Here is a 23,770-nt window from a genome sequence, read left to right on the forward strand (position 1 = left end):
AAATAAAATAAAATATCCAGTGTTAGGGATTTTGTTACAGCAACAGAAGAAACATTAATACAATACCTAAATGCATCCCTTATTTGCCTGAATTCTCACAATTCTTGAAATCTATTTTTTGGTTGTGGGGGGCTACTGGGGATTGAACCCAGGGTCACTTAAACACTGAGCTACATAACAGCCCTTTTTATTTTTTATTTTGAGACAGGGTATTGCTAAGTTGCTGAGGCTGGCTTTGAACTTGTGATCCTCCAGCCTTAGCCTCCCAAGATGCTGGTATTATAGGCATACACCACCACTCCCAGCCTTGAAATCTTTATTTAAATAATTCTCTGTGAGGGCTGGGGATGTGGCTCAAGCGGTAGCGCGCTCGCCTGGCATGCGTGCGGCCCAGGTTCGATCCTCAGCATCACATACAAAGATGTTGTGTCCGCCGAGAACTAAAAAATAAATATTAAAAAATTCTCTCTCTCTCTAAATAATTCTCTGTGAATACTTTCTTAATACTAAATCACACTGCCACATTTAGACACATCCTTCTCTATAAGTCCCTAAAACTTTTATAGACTTCATTATAGTACTTATCTATATACTGTTAAATCTCTCACTTCCATTATACCATTAGTTCACTGAAGGCAAAAAAAAATTGCAATAATTTCTATCCTTTATCAGTCCCTAGTAAATAAAAAGAGCAAACGTATTTGTTAAGAAATGAATGCTAGTGTTAAAGGCCTTTATCGTTCTGTTTTTTAAAATGTTTTGCTCTTACTATATTAGCATTGTCCATCCCTTAGAGAAATACTCTATTCTTATACTCTTAAGTGACATAAACCAGTGTCACTTCCCTGGTCAAAATCTTTCAATGGTTTTCCACTAACTCAGGATAAAAATCACCAAGTTCCAATCACGATTTATAAGATAATGCACACTAAGGCTGGGCGTGGTGGCACATGCCTATAATTCTAGCAGCCTGGGAGGATGATGCAGAAGGAGTTCAAGGCCGCCCTCAGCAACTTAGTAAGACCCTGTCCCTAAATAAAATATAAAAAGGGCTGGGATGTGGCTCAGTGGTTAAGTTCCCCGGATTTCAATCCCCGTACCGATGATGATGATGATGATGATGACGACGACGCAGCACACTCTGGTGTGTCTCCCCTTGCTATTACTTAGCCCCTTGGCTCATCATAATTCTACTGATCTCTGATATTCTCTTAACATGCTAAGCACTTCTCTTTATTATCCTACTATATATTCTTTGCATTTGCTCTTCCATTGTCTCATTCCTTTTCACTTTTCTAAACACTAAATATACAGTAGTGGTCCCCACATTTGTTCCTATTTATCATCCTCTCCTTAATTTTGATATTTTTCTTCAAAGCATTTTTTTTAAACCATGCATCACTTTATATATTTATTATTTATGGTCTCTCTCCCCTAACTACCAATAAAAGCTCCGTAAAGACAAAGGCTTTATTTTATATACTGCTTTAACACTAGAACCCAGAACAGGGCCTACCACTTAATATGTATTTGTCAAACAAATGAATAAGCTTCTCAGCCTGAGATTCTAAGTGTCCTGTATTAGCCTCCTATGAGCTCCTAGGAGCTACTCAAAGAGAATGAGCTTGAACATTAAAGGAATCTTGGTAGAGAAAGAGCACTAAATACTACCACTCCAAGAAAAGTAGTAGTAGTATTTAGTGACTCTGAATTCTACTGTGTGTTTACTAGAGACAAAGCTAATGAAGAATTACTTTCAAGTAATTTGAACTAAAGCAACAACAAAGAGGAGGAGGAGGAAGAGGAGAAGGAAAAGGAGGAGGAGGAGGAGGAAGTGGTGGCAGTAGTAGTAGTAGTAGTAATAATAATGGCCCTTACCTGCTGCAAAGAGGTTAAGGTTGGGGTGGGCAGCTAAGACCCAGAAACGATCATGGTCCCTCCGGAAGGTCTGAACCCCAGTCCTAGGAAAGCAAACAGTAGACAAAGAACATTAATTTCCTAGGAATCTTCAGCTGACCACATGCAAGAATAATGATGGTGAACCTGCAAGGCGATTTAAAAAGTAAATCAGGGACAATAAACTGTGTATGATAAGTAAAGGCATATATCATGTTAAAGTTTACGAACCAAAGAAAAGAAGAAACTTCAAACTGATCCTATTATTATCATTATTATTATTATTGCTGGTTCTGGGGATTGAACCCAGGTTCAATCCAACTGAGCTGTATCCCCAGCCCCCACCACCCTATTATTTTGATACTTCAATTCTCCCTATTCATCCTAAATATTTTACTGTACTGTTTCATTTCATATTTCTTATTTCTGTTGCTAAAGAACTGGGGGGAAAGGAGAGAGAAAAATGCTCAAATTCAGAGGAGGAAAAGAATATACACAGAGATTTCTATTTGACAGAAAATTAATAAATGTCGATCTCTAGGTCTCTTCAAGTTTTTATAATTTATTATTTGATTTCTACACGTTAAAGATGATGAGAGAAAAAAGGAACATTATAGTCTAATTTTCACTTTCTTTTGGTATGGAAATTGAACTCAGGGGTGATTTACCACTGAGCTACATCCCCAGTCCTTTTTTTAAATTTTATTTTCTGTAGTTGTAGATGGACAGAATACCTTCATTTTATTTGTTTATTTTGATGTGGTGCTGAGGATCGAACCCAGTACTACCACTAAGCTATAGCGCCATCCCCATCCCCAGTCCTTTTTAAAATTTGTTTGGGAACAGGATTTCAAAAAGTTGCCCAGGCTGGCCTTGAACCTGCAATCCTCCTGCTTCAGCCTCCTGAGTTGTTGGAGTTATAGGTGTGCACCACTACACCCAAGTTCTAATCTAATTTTTAAAGGGAGAAAGTAAGAAAAAGAAAGGGGGCTATTCCCATTGGTTTGGTCACACAACAGCAGTAAATCCCTTACCGCTTAGACATATCCCAGACTCGAATACTCTTGTCTTCTGAATTGCTGAGGATCAACTCTTGGCGAGGGTGGAAGACAGCACAAGACACGTTGTTGTAATGGCCCCGACAGGTGTCAACCTCCCATGCCTTTGATTCTGAAGGATGAAAGAGAATTAGGTTATTGCAATTCCCTATTACTATACAACAATCTTCTTAACCAAGTTCTAGGTACCTCTACAAAATACTAAAATTAACATCTAACGGGGCATTTTTTTTTCTCTCTTCTTCCTTTTCCTTTGTTTCTTAAAATATTTTTTTAGTTGTAGATGGACACAGTATCTTTTTATTTATTTATTTTTTATGTGGTTCTGAGGATCAAACCCAAGGCCTCATGCGTGCAAGGCAAGCGCTCTACCACTGAGCTACAACCCAGGACCTTTCTTCCTTTTTTTAATCCCTTTGGTGCTGAGAATCAAACCCCAGGTCTTGCACATGTTCGGCATAAGTTGAGCCTGAAAATATAGGGATTTTTCTTCATTTGAGTCTTTTAATCTTTATGTCTCTGTTCTTTCATTTCAACCCTCCCAGCAATTATAAAACCTCTGTTCCATCATTCTTCAGGTTTTTTATCCTGTTTTATTTGTCCTGATAGCATTTGTCACTAGTTGCCATTTTAGAACAAATGTAAACTCCATGACAGAAGCTTTATTTATTTTTTGTGGTGCTGGGGTTTGAAATCATGGCCACGTGCATGCCAAGCAAGCCTTCTACCACTGACCATATAAAAAAAGATGGAAGAAAAAGGGCAATGCCAATGTTCCCAGAATTAGCATAAGATAATAACCTAAGGTAGGAAGGCAGGTCAAAATACAGGTGGTTAACTGTCAATTACTATCCCTTCCCCCACTTTTTTCAGTACTAGAGATTGAATGCAGGGTCTTGTGCATGCTAGACTAGTGGTCTACCACTAAGCTGTATCCCCAGTTCTCAGCAGTCAATTTCTTAAGACACGGTGATATTCTTCATTGTGGTTCACTCACCATTCATGCGCCAAATCTTCACTTGACGGTCATCTGCCCCAGATACAATAAGGGGCATAGTGGGGTGGAAGGCAGCCCAGTTTACTCCACGATCATGACCCTATTTAAAAAAAAAAAAAAAAAAAGTTTTTTTAAAAACAGCTTTATAACTATCAGACAAAGCAAATCAATGAACCATGCTGGTAGTTATTTACTCTTTATGTCAAAACTCAAGGGACTATGCCACTATGTAAGGTTTTGAACGTTAGAATTACCAACCATGTCAATCTACCCAATATTATTCTAATCCTCATGGGAATTTCCAAATATTTCTACCCCTAAATTCAGTTTCATTTAGGATATTTTTGCCTTGCTTTTTTTTCTTTCTTTTTTCTTTTTTTTTTTTTTTTAACCTACTATATCTTATTTCTCTAATTATTAACCTCAAGTATAAAAACCTGTTTTATGTTTTAGGTGGGTATAGAGGCACACGCCTGTGATCCCAGCTGCTGGGAAGGCTGAGGTAGCAGGATTGCAAGTTTGCATCCAACCAGGGCAACTTAGCAAGACCCTGTCTCAAAATCAAATGGGGAAGAAAAAAAACAAGACTGGGGATGAAGCACAGTGGTATTAGGCAAGTGGCACTGCCAAAACTAAAAGCTATTTTATAACTTAATGCAGAGATTCTCAATATGTGGTCCAAAAACTTTTGGATTATTCCCAGGATTTCTTTAGAAAGTCTGTAAGATCAAAACTATTTTCATAATAAATACTAAGACTTCACTTTCTTTTCATTCTTATTTTGTAAGAATGAGTATAAATGGATGTGTAACCGATGTGATTCTGCAATCTGTATACGGGGTAAAAATGGGAGTTCATAACCCACTTGAATCAAAGTGTGAAATATGATATGTCAAGAACTATGTAATGTTTTGAACAACCAACAACAAAAAAAAAAAAAGAATGAGTATAAAACTGAGTTTTTGGGAGGCTACATGACAGGCGATAATATCACTCTACCAGCAAATGAATGTGTGCTGACATAGTTCATGTTTTGTTTAATTTTCTGCAGTACTGAAGATTGAACCTAGGACCTCATACACTCTAGGCAAGCACTCTACCTCTGAGTATACAGCCCAGCCCTTTTTAAAATTTTGAGATAAGGTCTCCCTAAATTGCTCAGGCTGAGCTCAAACTTGTGATCCTCATGCCTCAATCTCCTAAGTAGCTGGCATTACAGGAATGTGCCACTATGCCTGACTCTGTTCATGTTTTAAAAAGTTCTTGGTTTTAGGCTTGGGACATAGCTCATGGTAGAGCACATGGTTAGCATGAACAAGGCCCTGGTTTTAATCTCCAGTTTCAATTTCAAATATGGTTAAAACTGACAGATACAATCTACATAAACAAAAATTCAGGTTCTCAATAAATTTTAAGAGTACAGAGATTCTCAAGACTAAAAAATTTAAGGACTGCTAATCTTAAGATATTCTATACCCTATTTATATAGTTGTACTCCATGCGTGATAGAAACATGGATAAGGTAGTTTTGATTCAAAAGAACTCTTGAGACATATCATGGTATGGTTAAAAGCAACTGGGTTTTGAAGTCAGAGATATCCAAGTTAAAATCCTATTTTTTCTTTCATTTACTACATACATGTGAACTTCAGTAAACTCATTTCTCAAATATCAATTTTTTTCATTTTGTAAAATGAGGTTAATGATACCTAGCTTAGTGAACAACTGGGGGGTTAAATCAGATATTTTTTATCTTAAAAGAGCTAGTTTACTTCCCTTATGCTTTTCTTTTTTCCCACAATGAATAGAAATTACTTACACATGGTTTATAGTAATATTGATTACATTTATTTTTGCCACCTGCTTCCAGGAAGCTTGAGCATAGACCTGCTTTGGGACTGGACAGTGAGGGAGCTATGCTCAGCTTTCTTCCTCTCTCCCCACTGGATTTATAAGGCTACATGAAGTTTCATTTCCTTCTCAGTTTACTCACAATTCTACTTCTCATGCCTTAAACAGCACCTGACACTTGTACAAAAAAAAAAAAAAAAAATTTGTTCAAGTAATAAATAATGAATGAGATGCTGTGACCTTCCCCAGAGGAGAGCCCACACTCAGCCACCGGCAGCAGAGATAAGTACCTCTAGGACATGCTTCACCACTGCATCCGTAGTTCCAAATAGATCAACCCCAGTTATTCCTCTCACATCTGACTCCACCGCACCAGGGGACAAGTTTTTTTTCCTTAGACCTTTGATGGGGTAAGGATCGGGATGAAAGATGCAAACATAACATTATCAAAAAGAGCACAGTACCAGAAGCAGAAAGGTACAGCAACAGACTAACGTAAGAGAAAGGAAAAAGAAAGTTAAAGAGACAAGAGACTCAAGAGCTCCTATTTCTAAATATTTTGTTCAAAATTCTGAAGTTTATTCACTATTTCCTCTTCTCTTCCTTCAACATTCAAAAGGCCCACTACTGGTTTTCTTTCTAAAGGAAACTACCCAAATTTCAGACACAGCTAACTTCAACAAATCTCACCTTAAGAGCTGTCACTTCAGATAATACCCACTTTCCAATTTTTTGGTACCAAGGATTGAACCCAGGGGTGCTTAACCACTGAGCCACATCCCAAACCCTTTTTATTTTTATTTTGAGACAGGGTCTATGGTATTGCTGAGGCTTCCTTCGAACTTGAGATCCTCCTGCCTCAGCCTCCCAAAACGCTGGGATTCTAGGTGTATGCCACCATACCTAGCTTTCATTCTTCAATGTTCTCAAAATGTGGCCTGAAATGGTAAACATTCAATATTCACTTTTTTTTAATTACATGAAATATATAACACTGTTTTTTTTATCATCTCAAAATATTGTAAAGAAAAGTCATTTGGGAAGGCCACAGTTCAGTGTTTCTCAAACTGGAAGCTTGGAGGTAATTCATAAGGAAGTCCCAAATGAGTTATAGAAACAAACTAGATCTATTAAGCATAAAACAGCTATCTGATCTGAAAGAGACTAAAAATATGATCAAAAAGGTACTGTCGGGCTGGAGATTTGGCTCAAGCGGTAGCGCGCTCGCCTGGCATGCGTGCGGCCCGGGTTCGATCCTCAGCACCACATACAAACAAAGATGTTGTGTCCACCAAGAACTAGAAAATAAATATTTAAAAAAAAAAAAATAAAAAAAAAAAAAAAAAGGTACTGTCTTGAAGAAAAAGTACTATGCAAAAAGTATACTCATACCTTCTACTTGACCCTGGAACAGGGCACAAGGTAATCAAAACTTTCCCATCACTTTTAAGTTCTTACTTAAAAGGCTGGTTATAGATTTGAATATATGTATTTTGCTATTAAAACTTTTGGAGGCTGGCCTCACTGGGAGAAATTAGCCCAAAATTTGAAAACAATAGGCAAAAGACACTAGGATAAGATACATCTTATTTATAGAGGCATTTGTGCTCATCTACACCCATCCTTAAAAGCCATTTGTGCTATATCAGAATCAAAATAACAATAATACTCTCTTACACTTGAAAAGCACTTTTGATTTTCAACACACTCTTATATTACATGATTTGATTCTCATACCAACCCTTTAAGACAGACAAGCAGATATCAGTCTGTAGATGAGAAAACAGGATAAAAATCTCATTGTCTAAAGTATTTGGGGTGCAGGGAATGGAAGATGAAATTACTTGGCACTTGCAAAATATAAAACCTTGAGTAATTTCAAGCCTAAAAACTTGGTATCAGTTGGACAATATGAAATTTAAGCTTAATTATGCTCATTGGTTTAAAACCATCTCTCTTCTATACCAGTGCACCTAAACTTCAGCACTGGAGAAGCAAGAGCTCATGGAGTTTTAATTATCTTGTCCCCCATCCCCAAGATGAGCACTGAGCCAACAGACATAGTCATAAATATGATGCTAAAAAACAAAACCAAAAAAACACTCTCCCAAAGCTTCATAAATACATCATCACAAAGATGCCTCCTTTCACTTATTTCACTTATCCCTTTAATAGGATCTGTCAACTTTTTCTAATGAATCTGGTATATGAGAAAGATTCAAAGACAGATATAAGACAGACAGCTGTGAGGAACTTCACCATCAATAAACTTCAACAAACACATTAAAAGGAAAGCTGTATGACAGAATGGAAACCTTTGTTGCACTTGTGTATAATGATCCAAGAAAAGGGGAAGGGCAAAACAGACAGATGAATAGTGACAAGCAGTGAAAAGATACTTAGAAAAGAAATATTTAAGCCTTCGACAAGTCCCTCACTAGGACTGAACGACAGATGGAAAATTTCTACAGCAGCTACCCAAATCCAGAGGGAGAAGAGAACACTCTCAAAATGGACCAGTTTATGCACGCCTCCCAACAGGGACCAGGGGAAGCAGTAAGGAGAGAAGTGTGAGGACAGGATTTGGCAGCATATTAATACTTTTTTAGTAGTCTTTTCAAAAATTGAGCCTAAATTACATGAGCTTGACATGCAAAGGTGTAAGCATATTAAAAGAATTTAACAGTCAGTTTACTTGGAAGCTCAAAGCTAAAAAGTAACCTGTCTTCACACTAGGCTGTAAATACATTACCTTTTAAACAAATGATTTTTGCCAGGTTAACACAAATGATTCCGACTATGCTAAGCTCAATTCTTATGGGAAACATTATCAAGAGACAGTTTCTCCTTTGAAGATTTTTACATTCTCTCAGTGCTTACTTACTAGCTCAGAGAGTGTCCCTTTCAAAACGAGACATTTAAAATCATCAGAATTTTCACCAATTCTCTAAAATTTGGGGATATTCGTTCTCTGATTCAGAGCTAACTTTTCCTTTTGTGAAATGTTAGCCCCGATCTCTAACAGGTCTGAAAGGTAATTTCCTGTGTTCAGAATTATTTGAACCAAAGCAAAAAAGAATTCTACTGAAAAGAGCATGCTGGTTTCTAGGAAAAAAAAAAAAAGTCAGTGCAAAAGTCTAACCCCAAAGCTCCTTCTACTTGGTTAAATAATTCTACTTTGGTTAACGGGTTATTGAAGAGAATAGTGAGTACAGAAAAAACACTTAGAAATGGTAAAGAGAACATTAACATTAGTATGTAAAGTTAGCACAAAATTCTCATTAACAGACATAAAAAATACAGCAATTACAATGTTATTACATAGTAATGCATGCAATTCACACATTCAAAAGCAAGTATAAACCCCACTGGGGTCATACTCTCCCTCTTTCCTCTGATCTAGGGCCCTTAATTTTGATGCAAACATGCTTTCTGCTTGCAAAAAGTGAAGAAAAGCATTTCTTGCCTAGGGCTTTCAATGATTACTAATGAGAATCCAATTACCTGACTGCCCCAAATTGCTTTAGGTAGACCACAGGGAACATGCTATCCTAGTATCAGATAGCATAAACAGTACTCTATAGAGTGGAGCAGTGTAAGGCCCTTCTTAACTCAGTGTTCTGTGAAAGAAGCCTTACTGCTTAAAAGCATAAGTTCAGGTATGTAACAAATTAATTTCTTCATGATCCAGAATGGTATTAGCTGTATACCATTCCTAGGAGAATTGAGAACATAATCAAAGTACTTTCTATAGCACTTAATTTTCTCAAAGAATTTGGGTTGGGAAAAACTATTCTAAATAAATGTCTCTGATCAGGTGGAATAGTGTGACCTTAGATCTAATTCCAGCAGGACCCTATATCTTGAGATAGAGAGGGTACTTTGAATGTGTGCACAGTGAAAAACCATAGCTAAGTTATTGGAAAAATAGATGCTAAGTTCCCTGGTATTGGCAGTGAGGAGTGGGCACGGGCTTAGATGCCTGTACCTAGCTCCTCCTGCTGGCATGGCTGGTCACATCTGGGTGTACTTCATAAAGCCTTAAGGGTCTGACGAAAAACTGCAATGGCAAAGCCCTAGAGGAAGGAGTACAACTGCCCTCTCTCCAATACAATCTTGTCTATACAAATCTCTTCTAATTCTAAGCCTTTGAAAATTGTCAAGACCTAGAGGGTCTGCTCTCCAATTGTTCCCCTATTCTGTTGGCTTGTTTGAATGATGCATGAATCTTAAACAACTGCTACAGCAACATTCTAAATATTATATCCAGGAATTCAAATATTCAACTTGCTGTTCATCACTGGCTTGTAAAACAGCAAGTACCATTTTGCTCCAGCCCACCATGCCACAAGGAAGTTGGATAAAGTTATCACCTCAGTTGTTCAATGCAGAAGGATGACTCCTTTATTACTATAAAGAATCAGGCAAAAATCTATAAGGGGGCCTCCTTTTCATAGACTGAAACACTATTTTGCAGTCCAGCCACTGACTTTTCAAAGAACTCAATCTCAAGAATTTTTAAGGCAATGCCACTGACTTTTCAAAGAACTCAATCTCAAGAATTTTTAAGGCAATGAGTAACTAGAGCAAGCGTTAATGAAATACAAATGGGAAGAGAACCTCAAATTTAGTCTCATTTTCCGATTCCAACACAAAGCTCTTCTTCCATCTATATCACAGGTATGGTCCTTTCTGTGAATTTGAATTCTCTGGTTAGCAACTTCTTAGATTTCCTCTATACTGCACTAAACATTTAAATCCTTATCTCAAAATGATATGTAATCTATGAAAGGAGGAATTATTCCAAACATCCAAAATCTACTAATTATTTAATTTCACATCCTAGAAGTCTGCCTACTAAAAGGTATTCTGGACCTAAAAGTCACCAACTCCCTCTGTCCCATGTTCTTTCCACTAAAAGAAATCTAATACAGGAATCTTCCTTTTTCCGAATAAGGCAACAGGATCCAAGAGTCCTGTTCCCCTGCATTAATCTGCTTTCAAATTTCTTTTTATCAAAGATGTATTCTTTCTTTCTTTCTTTTTTTGGTGGTGGGGTGCTGGGGATTAAACCCAGGGCCTTGTACATGTGAGGCAAGCACTCTACCAACTGAGCTACCAACATCCCCAGCCTGTATTCTTTCTTATTGGAGTAGAAAGACTGATTCTTAATCAAATACCCCAAAGGAACATAAATTTTAACTAAAAATGGATATAACAAAAGTTAAGCCAGATACAGTGGCATGCACTTGTAATCCCAGCAACTCAGGAGGCTGAAACAGGAGGCCAGCTTCAGCAACCTAGCAAGGTTCTAAGCAAGTAAGCAAAACTCTGTCTCAAAATAAAAAAGGGGGCTGGGATTGTAGCTCAGTGGCAGAGCACTTGCCTAGCACATGTGAGGCACTGGGTTCAATCCTCAGTACCACATTAAAAAAATAAATAAACAAACAAAACAAAGATATTAGAAAAATTTAAAAAATAAAAATAAAAAAGGGCTCGAGATATAGCTCAGTGGTAAAGTGCCCCTAGGTTAAATCCCTAGTACCAAAATAAATAAATAATAAAAGTTAAAATTTACTCAAATCAAATGAATTTACCAGAGTAGCCACTTTTCATAGACAGATGCATCAAAGAGAAACAATTAATAACCTCAGAAACAAAGGTTCTACCATATGGGACCAAAATATTCTAACTTTTCCTTTTCTAAGCCAACTACCCTATTTTAAGCAATTGCAGTTTTGCGCCAGACACAATAAGGTTGTCCCCTGAATTGGGTAGCTCACCAGAAATATCCCAAACGCGCACAGTCTGGTCCAGGCTGGCTGATACAACCAGGTCTTCTGAGGGATGGAACTGAGCACACATTACATAATGGTTGTGCCCCGTTAACACACTGCAAGGGAAAGAAAAAAGACAATACTAAGTTAGAGGTGGAAATCAATAGATTCCTAAGCTAAATATCTTTTCCCATATTCAATAAATACTCATCCAATTATACTTTAATGGAGGAAAAGGCAAGTAACTGTAACAATTCTGAACTAAAAAGAATAAGCAAGGTCATGTGTTTTAACAGCTTTCTTCTTGACTCTTAACACTTTTAAATATTACTAATGTCAAAAGAACTGAGATTACATAGCTTTCCTCTCAGACTAAAGACACATTAAGATATGAAAATAAATGAAATTTCAGTAATTCATACTAGGAATTATCTGATACATTTTAGTAGGATTGCCTTAAAATACATCATTTTAAACACTCCTTATTTCTTCACATAGAATTCTATGAAAGCTTTATCTTCAAATACAAAGTAAAACTTATTGTCTAGACCCTAACTCGAGTTTTATGGAAACAGAATTGAAAAGCAAATAAAATTCTTGTTCTAAAAGTCTAGCTTTACGACTTCTCTCTGTGAAGAAATTATCAGTAAATACAGATTTACACATTACTAATGAGACTGTCTCCATATTTATTATTTTATATTTAAAAGCATCCTGCAAACCATCAGTAATTAACCAGCAAATGTGGTACACTTGCAAAGGACAAACACTGTTCTGAAAATAAGCTGATTATGAAAAACTGGGAAGAATTAAGACTCTGTTGGAGGCTTTTGCCTCCTGCTTTACCAGACACAGGTTCTAGATTGCCAGTTCCACACTCGGATGGTCTGATCATCTGAGGCACTCAGAATCCAAGGATATTCCTGAAAGATTTTAGACAAAGGCTCTCAACATTAAACAAACTTGTTCTGTCAGGCTCCTGTAACTATTTTTCTCTTTTTCGGGAGCATACTGTTGCCTATCACTTCAGCTATATTAGCAAAGGAATTGCTGTTTCTGGTTTCAGGCCAACTATGTTCTCCCACCAATCTACCAATTTTTCTTAACTTGGACATTTTCACCTAGAAGGGTTAAAATTAGATGCCAGATAGAGGCATAATAAACTTTCAGAGGCACATGGCATAATACATATTTACATGTACAAGTATATATTTATATTTAGGTAGCTGATTTTGCAAATTAAGATCCAGTGAAAGAGCCTTCTCCTTACTCTAGGATGAGAATACTGTTTTATAATCTGAAATCTCCTGGTTAGAGCATCCAGTTTTCCCCAAATTGCCAAGTCTCAGTAGGCAAAACAGCAAGTAATATATAAAGACAATCTGGCACTGGGTACAATGGTGCACACCTATAATCCCAGCGACTTGGAAGACTAAGGCAGAAGGATCATAAGTTCAAAGCCAGCTTAAGCAACTTAGTGAAGTCCTAAGCAATTTTTGAGACCCTGTCTCAAAAAAGAAGAGGAGATGTGCTCAGTGGTTAAGTACCCCTGGGTTAAACCCCCAATACAAAAAAGAGAAAAAGAAAAAGACAATTTGGCTTTTTTTGAGTCTTTAAAATTGTTGAGAATAAGAAGTATTTCTTATTCACAGTTATATCTCCAGAGTTTAGCACAGGACTTAACAAATTACATAAATATTTATTGAACTAGAGAAAAAAAAAAAAAAAAAAAAAAAACAAGGTTTTTCACAACACATTCCAGGCAAGGGTCTTGAGAAAGTGCTTTATGGTAATGACAAGTAACTTCTACCTAGAAATTATCTTATTGAGTAATTATCATTCCCAGATGTTCCCGGTGCAATTTTCTCATTCTCTCCTATTCTATCCTAAGTTTTAAGTTTTTAAAAAGGAAATATAGTAATGACTGGGGCTGTAGCTCGTAGATCACTTGCCTTACATGCATGAGGCACTAGGTTTGAATCTCAGCACCACATAAAATAAATAAATATTTTAATAAAGTGTACTCAATCTGTAAATACTTGTTTATTTCATTATATTCTAAATAATTTAAGAGATTTAGTTTACTGGAGTCAAAAAATAGAAACAGTGGGCTGGGATTGTGACTCAGGGGCAGAGCACTTGCCTCGAGCATGTGAGGAACTGTGTTCAATCCTCTGCACTACATTAAAAAAATAAAGACTGTGCCCATGTATAAATTAAAAAAAAAAAAAAAAAAAAAAACAGAAAAAGTTAATTAAGTTAATTCTACTAGCAGAGAGTTATAGGATGACCCAGCCAGGCTGAAAGTAAATTAAGAGGCTCAAAGTCTCTAATCTGTAATCCCCTGTTTAAATCTACTACGATACCTAACAGTTCAAAGAAGGCAGTAAACCTGGTTAAGTGAATAGGTAAAGGAGAGAAGCCTATGATTGTTAATACTTCAAAATATTTATTAGCTCTCAAAGTGCCATCTTTGCCTGACCTTCTTTCCAGGCATAACTATTACTTACTAAGAATACCCCACATGAGATTAATCTGCAAACTTTGGTTTGCTAGCACAGCAAATTTGAAATAAAATCTCTATTTTTCCCTACAAAGAAACAACGAGGGGCTAGGGATGTCACTCAGTGGTAAAGCGCTTGCCTAGCATGTGTGAAGCACTGGGTTCAATTCTCAGCACCACTAAAAATTAAAAAATAATTAAAAGAAACCAATGACTTCCTCAAAGAATCCATCAAATCCAATTAAATTCAGAAATAAAGACGAGTGATTTCTTTTACAGTAGGAAACAACGCAGAAAAAACACCCAAAGATCCTAGAAGAGCCACACAAATAATATAATTCTTTTATCAAAGCACACTTTCTTAGAATTCAGTAAAAGAGTATGGGTAAACTATAGAATGCTCCATAACTAGAGGCATCATGGCTACTTACATGATGAAAAAACGTGGTGCGAATATAATCCAAGTGTCCAAGCAACGTGAAGAGACATCGCCGAAGTTTGTAATTCCAAACCTGCAAAGACAAATATATCTACCTAAGGAAAAGGATGTAAGGGTCTTGAAGCCAGATACAGAGATGCACACCTGTAATCCTAACTACTCAAGAGGCTTAGGCAGGAGGATCTCAAGTTTGAGGCCAGCCTAGACAACTTAACAAGACCTTGTTTCAAGATAAAATAAAAAAACAGGCCAGGGATATAGCTCAGTGGTAGAGCGCCGGCCTAGCATGTCAAGGTCCAGTGTTTGATCCCCAGTACCACACACCAAAAAAAAAAAAAAAAAAAAAAAAGATATTCCTGGAAATTATGGAGTGAGGATCTTGGGTTGGCATTTCTAAATAGGTAGGAAACTTGACAGGGAGTCCTATTTTAAATCAGAGGATGAAAATATAGGTCAGCTAAACAATGTGAGGGAGGAAGGTATGTGTGGGAGTGCTGGGTTAGGGAAAGCTAAAAATAAAATTATGAAAAGGGGCTAGGGATATAGCTCAGTGGTAGAATGTTTTGCCTAGTTTGCACAAGGCTCTGGGTTCAATCCCCTAGCACTGCAAAAACAATCAAGCTACAGAAATGTCTTCCTTTCTTTGGGGAGAAATTTCTTCTTTTCTTTCTTTTTTTTTTTTTTTTGAGACAATGTCTTGCTATGTTGCCCTGTCCTCAAACTCCTAGGTGCAAATGATCCTTCTGCCTTAGCCTCCCCAGTAGCTAGAACCTGTAGATGCCATTTATATAAATTATAGTTTGTTGGAGCCATTAAGGCAGGGAACCCATTCTTTCAGGATCCCTGGACCATGCTGGCCCATCTTAGCTTACAGCCTTAGGATCAAACAGCCTCCCCAAGAAACAAGATCCCCTGCTACACTGACACTTTATACCTTGATAAAGCAAGCAACAGCTTTTTCTTTGTTAGAAATCAGACCCTTCTGGTCAGCTCAACTGTTCATACCCCTGCTTTAAAAATATTCTTGCCTTTTTGTCTTTATTTTCTGATATATTACTTTCAGAGCTTTTATTTCACAGCCAGCCCATCCCTCCGATGAGTACCCATTCCCTCACACATGTGGGATGTGAGTGAGAGGAATGAGCTGGGACTAGCTCATGGCATGCACAACTGTGCCTGGCTTGAGAAATCATTTTAATAATAGGAAACTACTCATTCAGTTAACTTGACACTTCTTCTTTCTACGGGTATAATTATGTTCTCATCTTAAATACAGCCCTTTGGTACTTCACCTATCACTTTCAAAAAGTAGATTTATGATTCCAAAGGAAAGAGTAATATGATACACAGCATCACCCTGACTCCTAATTTGAGGGCAAATGATGCCCATACATTTGGAATCTGTACTCACCTATCATACTTATAAACTCAAACTCATTAATATGAAAATATTACATGGCTCAGTGAGGCTGAAGCCCCCAGTACTGCCAACCAACCAACCAACCAACCAACCAACAAACTCATTTTAGGAAAAAAATGTTTTCTTAAATGACAGTCTTTTCTTTCTTAAATTATAAGAAATCAAGTTAACCATTTTTTTTTTTTTGGTAGTACTAAGTATTGAACCCAGGACCTCACACATGGTAGGCATGTACTCTATTACTGATCCACCCCTCCAGCTACCATTTTTGATTCATTTTGTGACAGAGTCTCATCAAGTCACCCATGTTGGCCTTGAATTTGCAAAATTCCTGTTCAACCTCCTGAGTAGCTAGAATTACAGACATATGCACTGTGCCCAGATCTAATTTTTTGCATTGCTTGAATTGAACCCAAAGTCTTTTTTTTTCCAAATATTTATTTTTTAGGTGTAGATGGACACATGCCTTTATTTTATTTGCTTATTTTTATTTGGTGCTGAGGATTGAACCCAGAGCCTCGCCCGTGCTAGGCGGGCACTCAAGCTCTAAGCTATAACCCCAGCCCCTGAACCCAAAGTCTTCTGCATGCTAGGCAAGCACTTTACTATTGAGCTATACCCGTAGTTCCCCAAGTTAAGAAATTTTCCTTTTTTTGGTACTGGTGCTGCCCACCGGGGTTACTTAACCACTAAGCTACATTTCCAGCCCTTTTTATTTTTTTATTTTGAGATAGGGTCTCACTAAGTTGTTTAGGGCCTCACTAAGTTGCTGAGGCTGGTTCAAACTTGCAATCCTCCTGCCTTAACCTCCAGAGCCCCTGGGAATTACAGGCATGCACCACCACATCCAGCTCAGGATCAATCATGATACTCATGTTCATCACTATAAATAACAAATACTTTATTTAGAAATGTTATAATGAGATAATATTCTTAAGGGTCTTTGGAGCTATCAGCTGGAATGAACTTCCACTAACTAACCCCAGGATTTAGTGCCTAAATATAGAAACGGAAAGAACAGCGTTTCCCATAATTCTAATACCACTTTTCTCCATGGGTATCTGTCATTTTTCCTCATCACCTAAGTTCTGCTATATAATCTACAATGCATAACTTCCTGAAGTAGCTTATGAAAAACATTTTTTTTATGAAGTAAATTTAACTCACATGGTTGGATATAATTAGATGTAATGAAAATGACTTATAGAGGTAAATAAAGACAATTTTGATTGATTGGTTTTGTACTGGAGATTGAACGCAGTTCAGGGGTGCTTTAGCACTCAATTATATCCCCAGTCCTTTTTTTATTTTGAGACAGGGTATTCTAAATTGCTGAAATAGTAAATTATTATTTCTAAGTGTGTTATTTATATTGATGACCACTGAGTATCAAGACTGGTCCCGAGCTGGATGTGGTGGCACATGCTTATAATCCCAGTGACTTAGGAGGCTAAGGCAGGAGGACTGTGGGTTCAAACCAGCCTCAGCAACTTAGCAAGAACATGTCTCATTGAGGTGGGAGGGAAAGGGAGAGAAAAGGGAAATTGCATGGAAATGGAGGGAGACCCTCAATGTTATACAAAATTACATATAAGAGGTTGTGAGGGGAAGGGAAAATAAACGAGGGAAATGAATTACAGTAGATGGGGTAGAGAGAGAAGATGGGAGGGGAGGGGGGATAGTAGAGGATAAGAAAGGTAGCAGAATACAACAGTTACTAATAGGGCATTATGTAAAAATGTGGATGTGTAACCGATGTGATTCTGCAATCTGTATTTGGGGTAAAAATGGGAGTTCATAATCCACTTGAATCTAATGTATGAAATATGATATGTCAAGAGATTTGTAATATTTTGAACAACCAATAAAAAAAATTGTAAAAAAATTGTAAAAAAAAAAAGAACATGTCTCAAAATAAAAAATAAAAAGGGATGGGGATGTGGCTCAGTGGCTGAGCGGCTGGATTCAATCTCTGGTATCAAAAAAAAAAAAAAGAAAGAAAAGAATAGATGTTCCTTGAGAACAGAAGCCAGTTCTGAATTCCCAAAAAAGAAATATATCTGGTACACAGTAAGGATTCAATAAGCATTTACTGGATAAATGCTCTGGATGTTTTTAAAAGCCTAATTCTGCATAAGTGAGTTGTTCTGACTTCCAGAAATTCTCAAACATTCCCACATCCTTCTGTCTATTATTCCCAGTCATGACGGATTCTTGGTACCTTAATCTTATAATCATCTCCGCCAGAGACAAACAGTGGCTGCTGCTTATGGAAGTCAATGCCTCGTACTGGACCTGGGGAAGAAGTCAGGCAACAATGTTAGAGAGTTGTTCTTTTTTTATTGATTCTTTTTAGTTACATGTAATAGTAGAATCCATTTTGACTTAATTATACAAGCATGGAATATATCTTATTCTAATTTACACCCCAGTACTTCTCCTTTCCCCTCCTCCTGCTCCCTTTCCTCTATCCATCTTTCTGCCATTTACCCATAGTTATTATTTATTAAAATTAATTTCTTGTGGATGTACATGATGATGAGATTCATTATGGTACATTCATCTATGTACACAGGAAAGTTATGTCAGATTCATTCCACTGTCCTTCCTTTTCCTAATACCTCATCTTTCCTTCATTCCCCTTTATCTAATACACGGAACTTCTATTCTTCCCTGCCCCCACCCCCATTGTGGGTGAGCTTCCAAATATTGGAGAAAACATTTGACCTTTGGTTTTTCAGGATTGGCTTATTTCACTTAGCATGAAAATCTCCAGATCCATCCACTTACCAGCAAATGCCATAATCTCATCTTCTTTATGGCTGAGTAATATGCCATCATGTACATATACCACAATTTCTTTATCCTTTCATCTGTCAAAGGGCACCTAGGTTGGTTCCATAGCTTAACTATTATGAATTGTGCTATTATAAACATTGGTAAGATTGTGTCACTGTAGTATGCTGATTTTAAATCCTTTGGATATATACCAAGGAGTGGGAAAAAGTGGGTCAAATGGTGGTTCCTTTCCTAGTTTTTTGAGGCATCTCCATACTCCTTTCCAGAGTGGTTGTACCAGTTTGCTATTCTAACGACAATGTATGAGTGTACTCTTTTCCCTGCATCCTCACCCACATTTACTGTTACTTGTATTATTGATTATTGCCATTCTGACTGGAGTGAGATGGAATCGTAGTTTTAATTTCCATTTAACTAATTGCTAGAGATGTTAAACATCTCACTTTAGAGAGCTGCTCTTGGGCTGGGGATGTGGCTCAAGCGGTAGCTCGCTCGCCTGGCATGCGTGCGGCCCGGGTTCGATCCTCAGCACCACATACAAACAAAGATGTTGTGTACGCCGAGACTAAAAAATAAATATTAAAAAATTCTCTCTCTCTCTCTCACTCTCTCTTTAAAAAAAAAAAAAATAGAGAGCTGCTCTTTCAAATCTCTATAATGATTCCTATTTTGAATTTTTCAGTTCTATCTATTCCACATCCTTTAATCCTAAAGGAACTATATCAATCAAGGCTTAAACTACTCCAGGGGATAGGGAGAGGGAGCATGGAAGGAATAAACGAACTCCAGATAGGGCAGAGGGGTTGGAGGGGAAGGGAAGGGGCGTGGGGTTATGAATGATGGTGGAATGTGATGATCATTATTATCCAAAGTACATGCATGAAGACACGAATTGGTGTGAATATATTTTATATACAACCAGAGATATGAAATGTTGTGCTCTATATGTCTAATAAGAATTGTAATGCATTCCGCTGTCATATATAAATTTAGAAAAAAGTAAATAAATAAACAAACTACTCCAGGAGGCAATAAATACCTTATCTTTTTAATTTCCCTCTAGAAACTGACTTACCATCATGCTCATCAAACTTGTCAATAAGGGTACACATCCGATAGTCCCATAACTGAATGACCCCATTGTGCAAACTGGTCAGGATCCAGGGTCTTTTGGGATGAAAACTGAGGCCTGTGGGGAAATAATGGAACGAGCTAAGTAAGGCCCACATTGCCATTTCCTGACAATTCTGATAAGAAAAAGGAACAGTTAAATTAATCATAGGTTCATTCATTAATTCCACATCCTTGATGACATACTGGATGACAAAGGCTTCAAATCTTATGTTGTCAGGTGCTGGACTTTTGTTATATTCCTTTAAATATTGTTGGGCAACTTTTTTCTAGGATTCTGTTAAGTTACTTGGAGTATTCAATTGCTTTGAGATTTGACTTTAAGTTTCATTACAGTAAGTCCATAGCAGTCTTTAATCTAGGCTCTAATTTGGAAACACATTAAGGTAATACCCATTTGATGTCTCTATATAATAAATACTCTAATATCAGGAAGCCTTTGCATTCTGGCTCGAAGGAACACAAACTATTCCCAGCCCTGTGTGAGCTCCAGGGGTTGCTCTACCTTCATTTCAACGGTTCTTTTCTAAGTTTTGGATCGTTGTCTCATTTAAGTTTTGGACAGTTCTCTCATTGATCAAGTGCAGATCAGTACTCAGAAAAAGGCCTAAGGAAACCACTTGCAGATCTCTTGTGTTCTCTCTGTGCAGCTCCATCTTAATATTCTGCCCAGCAAATTTTAGCCATATTTGCTTCCTCATATTTTAAACTGTCTCCTCAGAGAGTTTCACAGTGTTCTTCCTCCTCCTTTCTCTGCAGCCTGGAAACTCTAGGCATAAACTGAAACAATCCAGAATTCACCTTGATTACTTCCCTTCTCTCAAGAACCACTTTCTTGCATTGCCTGTTGTACAGAATCTAAAAACCTCTGTTTCATACATTTTGTTCAGTTGTACATATTTAAGTACAAAGATAAATCTGGTCTTTGCAATTCCATTTTGACTATAAATGGAAGTCCTCAGAGGTCACAAGTGTTAACAGTTTTGAGTACATCCTTTCAGATTTTTAATGTAGTTATGTATAAACATAAGCTTTATTATTTTATGAAAACAAGGATCATATTATATTAGTGTTTTGCAAGTTTCTTCTCACTTAAATATATGATACAGATCTATTTACATTTAAGTACATATAAACCACATTTTTAAATTATTCTGAGAAGATATTTAAAATGTGCCCCCACAACTATGGGGAGGCTGAGGCAGGAGGATCACAAGTATGAGGCCAGCTTTGGCAACTTGGCAAGACCCTGTCTCAAAATAAAAATTAAAAAAGGGGTGGGAATGTAGTTCAGTGGTAGAGTGGTTATCTAGCATGTGGCCCTTAAAGCCCTTAACTCAATCTCCCTGTATTACCAAAAAAAAAATTTCCCCCAATTTTTGGCTCTCAGAAGGGCTTATTAAAAATACTTCTAGGGCTATGGTGTAGCTCAGTGGCAGAGCACTTGCCTAGCACGTGTTAGGTACTGGGTTTAATTCTCAGCACCACATATAAATAAACAAATAAAATAAAGGTATTATATTTATACAACCACAAAAAATTTAAAAAAAAAAAATACTTCTACACATAATCTAGGCTATTTGCATTAGTACTACTTTAGGCTTAAGACCTGAAACTGGGATGGCTCAGGAAGAGAGCATGTGCATCTGACATTTTGGTAGACACTGTTTAATTACAAAGACACTATTAATGTATAGTCTCATCAAGAATACAAAGGCACCCATTTTGCACATGTTGGCTAACACAGGATATTATCAATTTTTTGTAGTTTTACAAATCTAAGGTACATTCCTAAATATTATCTCACTTTTTCATTGGTTTTTTTTTGCATTTCTTTAATTACTAAATGAGGTCAAGCTATTTTCATTAATTATGGAATATTTTTGTATTTCTTCTTCAAAATCATCTATTTTTAGAGTAGATTGTTCATTATTTTGTCTTTATGATATATGGTAACATTCTAAATGGGTATGAACCCTCAAATTCTTTGACATCTTTTGTCATTTTTACTGCCTAACAAGAAATTAAGAGTTTTTTAAAAGACAATAAAGACCCATTTCAACCATTCAGACCCCAGAATTCACTCATTGGGGACAGGAGAGCAGTAGGGACTAAACCTGAGGTTGCTCCAACACTGAGATACATTTTTTTTTTTTTTGCTCTTTATTATTACTTATTATTTATTTTGAGACAGTTTCATCAAGTTTTCCAGACTGGCCTGCAATTTGTGATCCTCCTGCCTCAGGTGGTCTCAAAAATCCTTTTTTGTTTTTCCTTTATTTGTTTGTTTGTTTGTTTTTTAATACTCAGGATTGAACCCAAAGGCACTTTACCATTGAGCTCCATCCCCAGCCCTTTTTGAGAAAGGGACTTGCGGGGCTGGGGATGTGGCTCAAGCGGTAGCACGCTCGCCTGGCATGCATGCGACCCAGGTTCGATCCTCAGCACCACATACCAACAAAGATGTTGTGTCCGCCGAGAACTTAAAAAAAAAAAAAAAAAGAGAAAGGGACTTGCTAAGTTGTTGAGGCTGACCTCCAACTTATGATCCTTCTGCCTCAGCCTTCCAAGTCACCTGTGCCCAGCCTAGAAATTCTTATTTATTTACTTATTTATTAGCTTTAGGTGGACACAATATCTTTATTTTATTTTTAGTGGTGCTGAGGGTCGAACCCATGCAGTCCAGGCAAGCACGCTACTACTTGAGCCATATCCCCAGCTCCCTAGAAATTCTTAATAGTACCCTTCAAGATCAAGATTCTCATGAAACCCAGAAACTGGTCAAAATATATTCTCATATTAATTATCTTTTTTTAGCCTCTGAGTGTAGCCAGGCACTACAATAAAAAAATTTCCATATTCTTCTCATTTTAGTTTTCTCTAGAAGAGAATATTAATTACCCTCGTTTTAAAGATGAGAAAACAAGGGATTAGAGGTGTTAAATAAGTGGCCTAAGGTCATATGGCTTGTTAGTGGATGTTTCACTATTTCAAAGTAAGCCCACTTGACTCCAAAGAACAAGTTCCTAACCACTCTGCTATGCTGCATCTTTCTAAATATTCCAGATATACATTCCCAGTTCTCATTAGACCTTACTCTCTGCTTTTCTCATTTTGACAGTCTAAGACACAACTGTGATCTCAACCATTTGCTCTCCAAAGAGATTTTTTGGGGGCAATTTATCTGAAATCCCAATCTAATGACTTTTATCTAGCAACCCTATTAATCGCAGACTTTATTGGGGCTTACGGGCCTTAATGCCCTATTTCCAACTGGGCAATGAAGTTCAGTGGAAGTACAAGATGTTGAGAGGGTTCAGACAAGCCTCCGACGTGAAGTAACCCAGTACTCATCTTCGAAAAAGCTACTGTGACAGAGGTCAGTTCCCTGGGCCTCCCTGTATAATTCGGTCATCAAAGAGACATCGGGTCACAGAGCCTTGGGAGCAGAGCAAGTAGGGAGCACAGCCCCCAAAAAGGGAAGAGAAATAGAGAGTGGGTAATAAGGAATCCGCTGCGGTGAGGGAACCATTCATAGGTAAATCAGAGCCCCGGAACGCACAAAGTAGAGAAGACTGCAAAGCCACCCGCCAGAACCAACTTCTCCGGTCCTCCCCGGGGTTCGCCCGGTAGGCCTAATTCGGCCTGCAAGTCCACCCATTTTCTCTTTTTCCCGTGGCGGCGCCGCCCCCGACATCCCGCCTCTTTGTTCCCCCTTTACTTTTCTACTACCTTTGACCCGCGCGCTCTTGGTCTCGAATTTAGTTAGCATCCTTCAGGCCTCCGGCCACTACGCCTGATTACTGGGACCCTCCACTCCCTGCTGCCCTTCGGACGGCTCCACGTCAGCTCCCTCCTCCTCAGCTCCCGGAAGCCCCACAAGACACGAACTTCCGGTC

At 37.6% G+C, this 23,770-nt stretch overlaps 1 protein-coding gene across 1 annotated transcript in view; it reads right to left on the reverse strand.

Annotated features, from left to right (window-relative positions):
• The window catches only part of Copa (coat protein complex I subunit alpha), a 46,448-nt gene extending 22,684 nt beyond the window's left edge, over nt 1–23,764 (reverse strand). Inside the window, exons 1-10 of the mRNA XM_076862391.1 lie at nt 23,604–23,764; nt 19,816–19,929; nt 18,163–18,236; nt 14,514–14,594; nt 12,426–12,502; nt 11,586–11,695; nt 6,093–6,202; nt 3,952–4,051; nt 2,931–3,066; nt 1,879–1,961 (exon numbers count right to left, since the gene is read on the reverse strand). Coding sequence (XP_076718506.1) covers nt 1,879–1,961; nt 2,931–3,066; nt 3,952–4,051; nt 6,093–6,202; nt 11,586–11,695; nt 12,426–12,502; nt 14,514–14,594; nt 18,163–18,236; nt 19,816–19,929; nt 23,604–23,643 — 925 coding nt within the window. The 5' untranslated portion in view covers nt 23,644–23,764. The remainder of the gene's footprint in view (nt 1–1,878; nt 1,962–2,930; nt 3,067–3,951; nt 4,052–6,092; nt 6,203–11,585; nt 11,696–12,425; nt 12,503–14,513; nt 14,595–18,162; nt 18,237–19,815; nt 19,930–23,603) is intronic.
• Nucleotides 23,765–23,770: the final 6 nt, after the last annotated feature.

This window comes from Callospermophilus lateralis, chromosome 7 (assembly GCF_048772815.1).
Source record: "Callospermophilus lateralis isolate mCalLat2 chromosome 7, mCalLat2.hap1, whole genome shotgun sequence".
In the NCBI taxonomy this organism is placed as follows: domain Eukaryota; kingdom Metazoa; phylum Chordata; class Mammalia; order Rodentia; family Sciuridae; genus Callospermophilus; species Callospermophilus lateralis.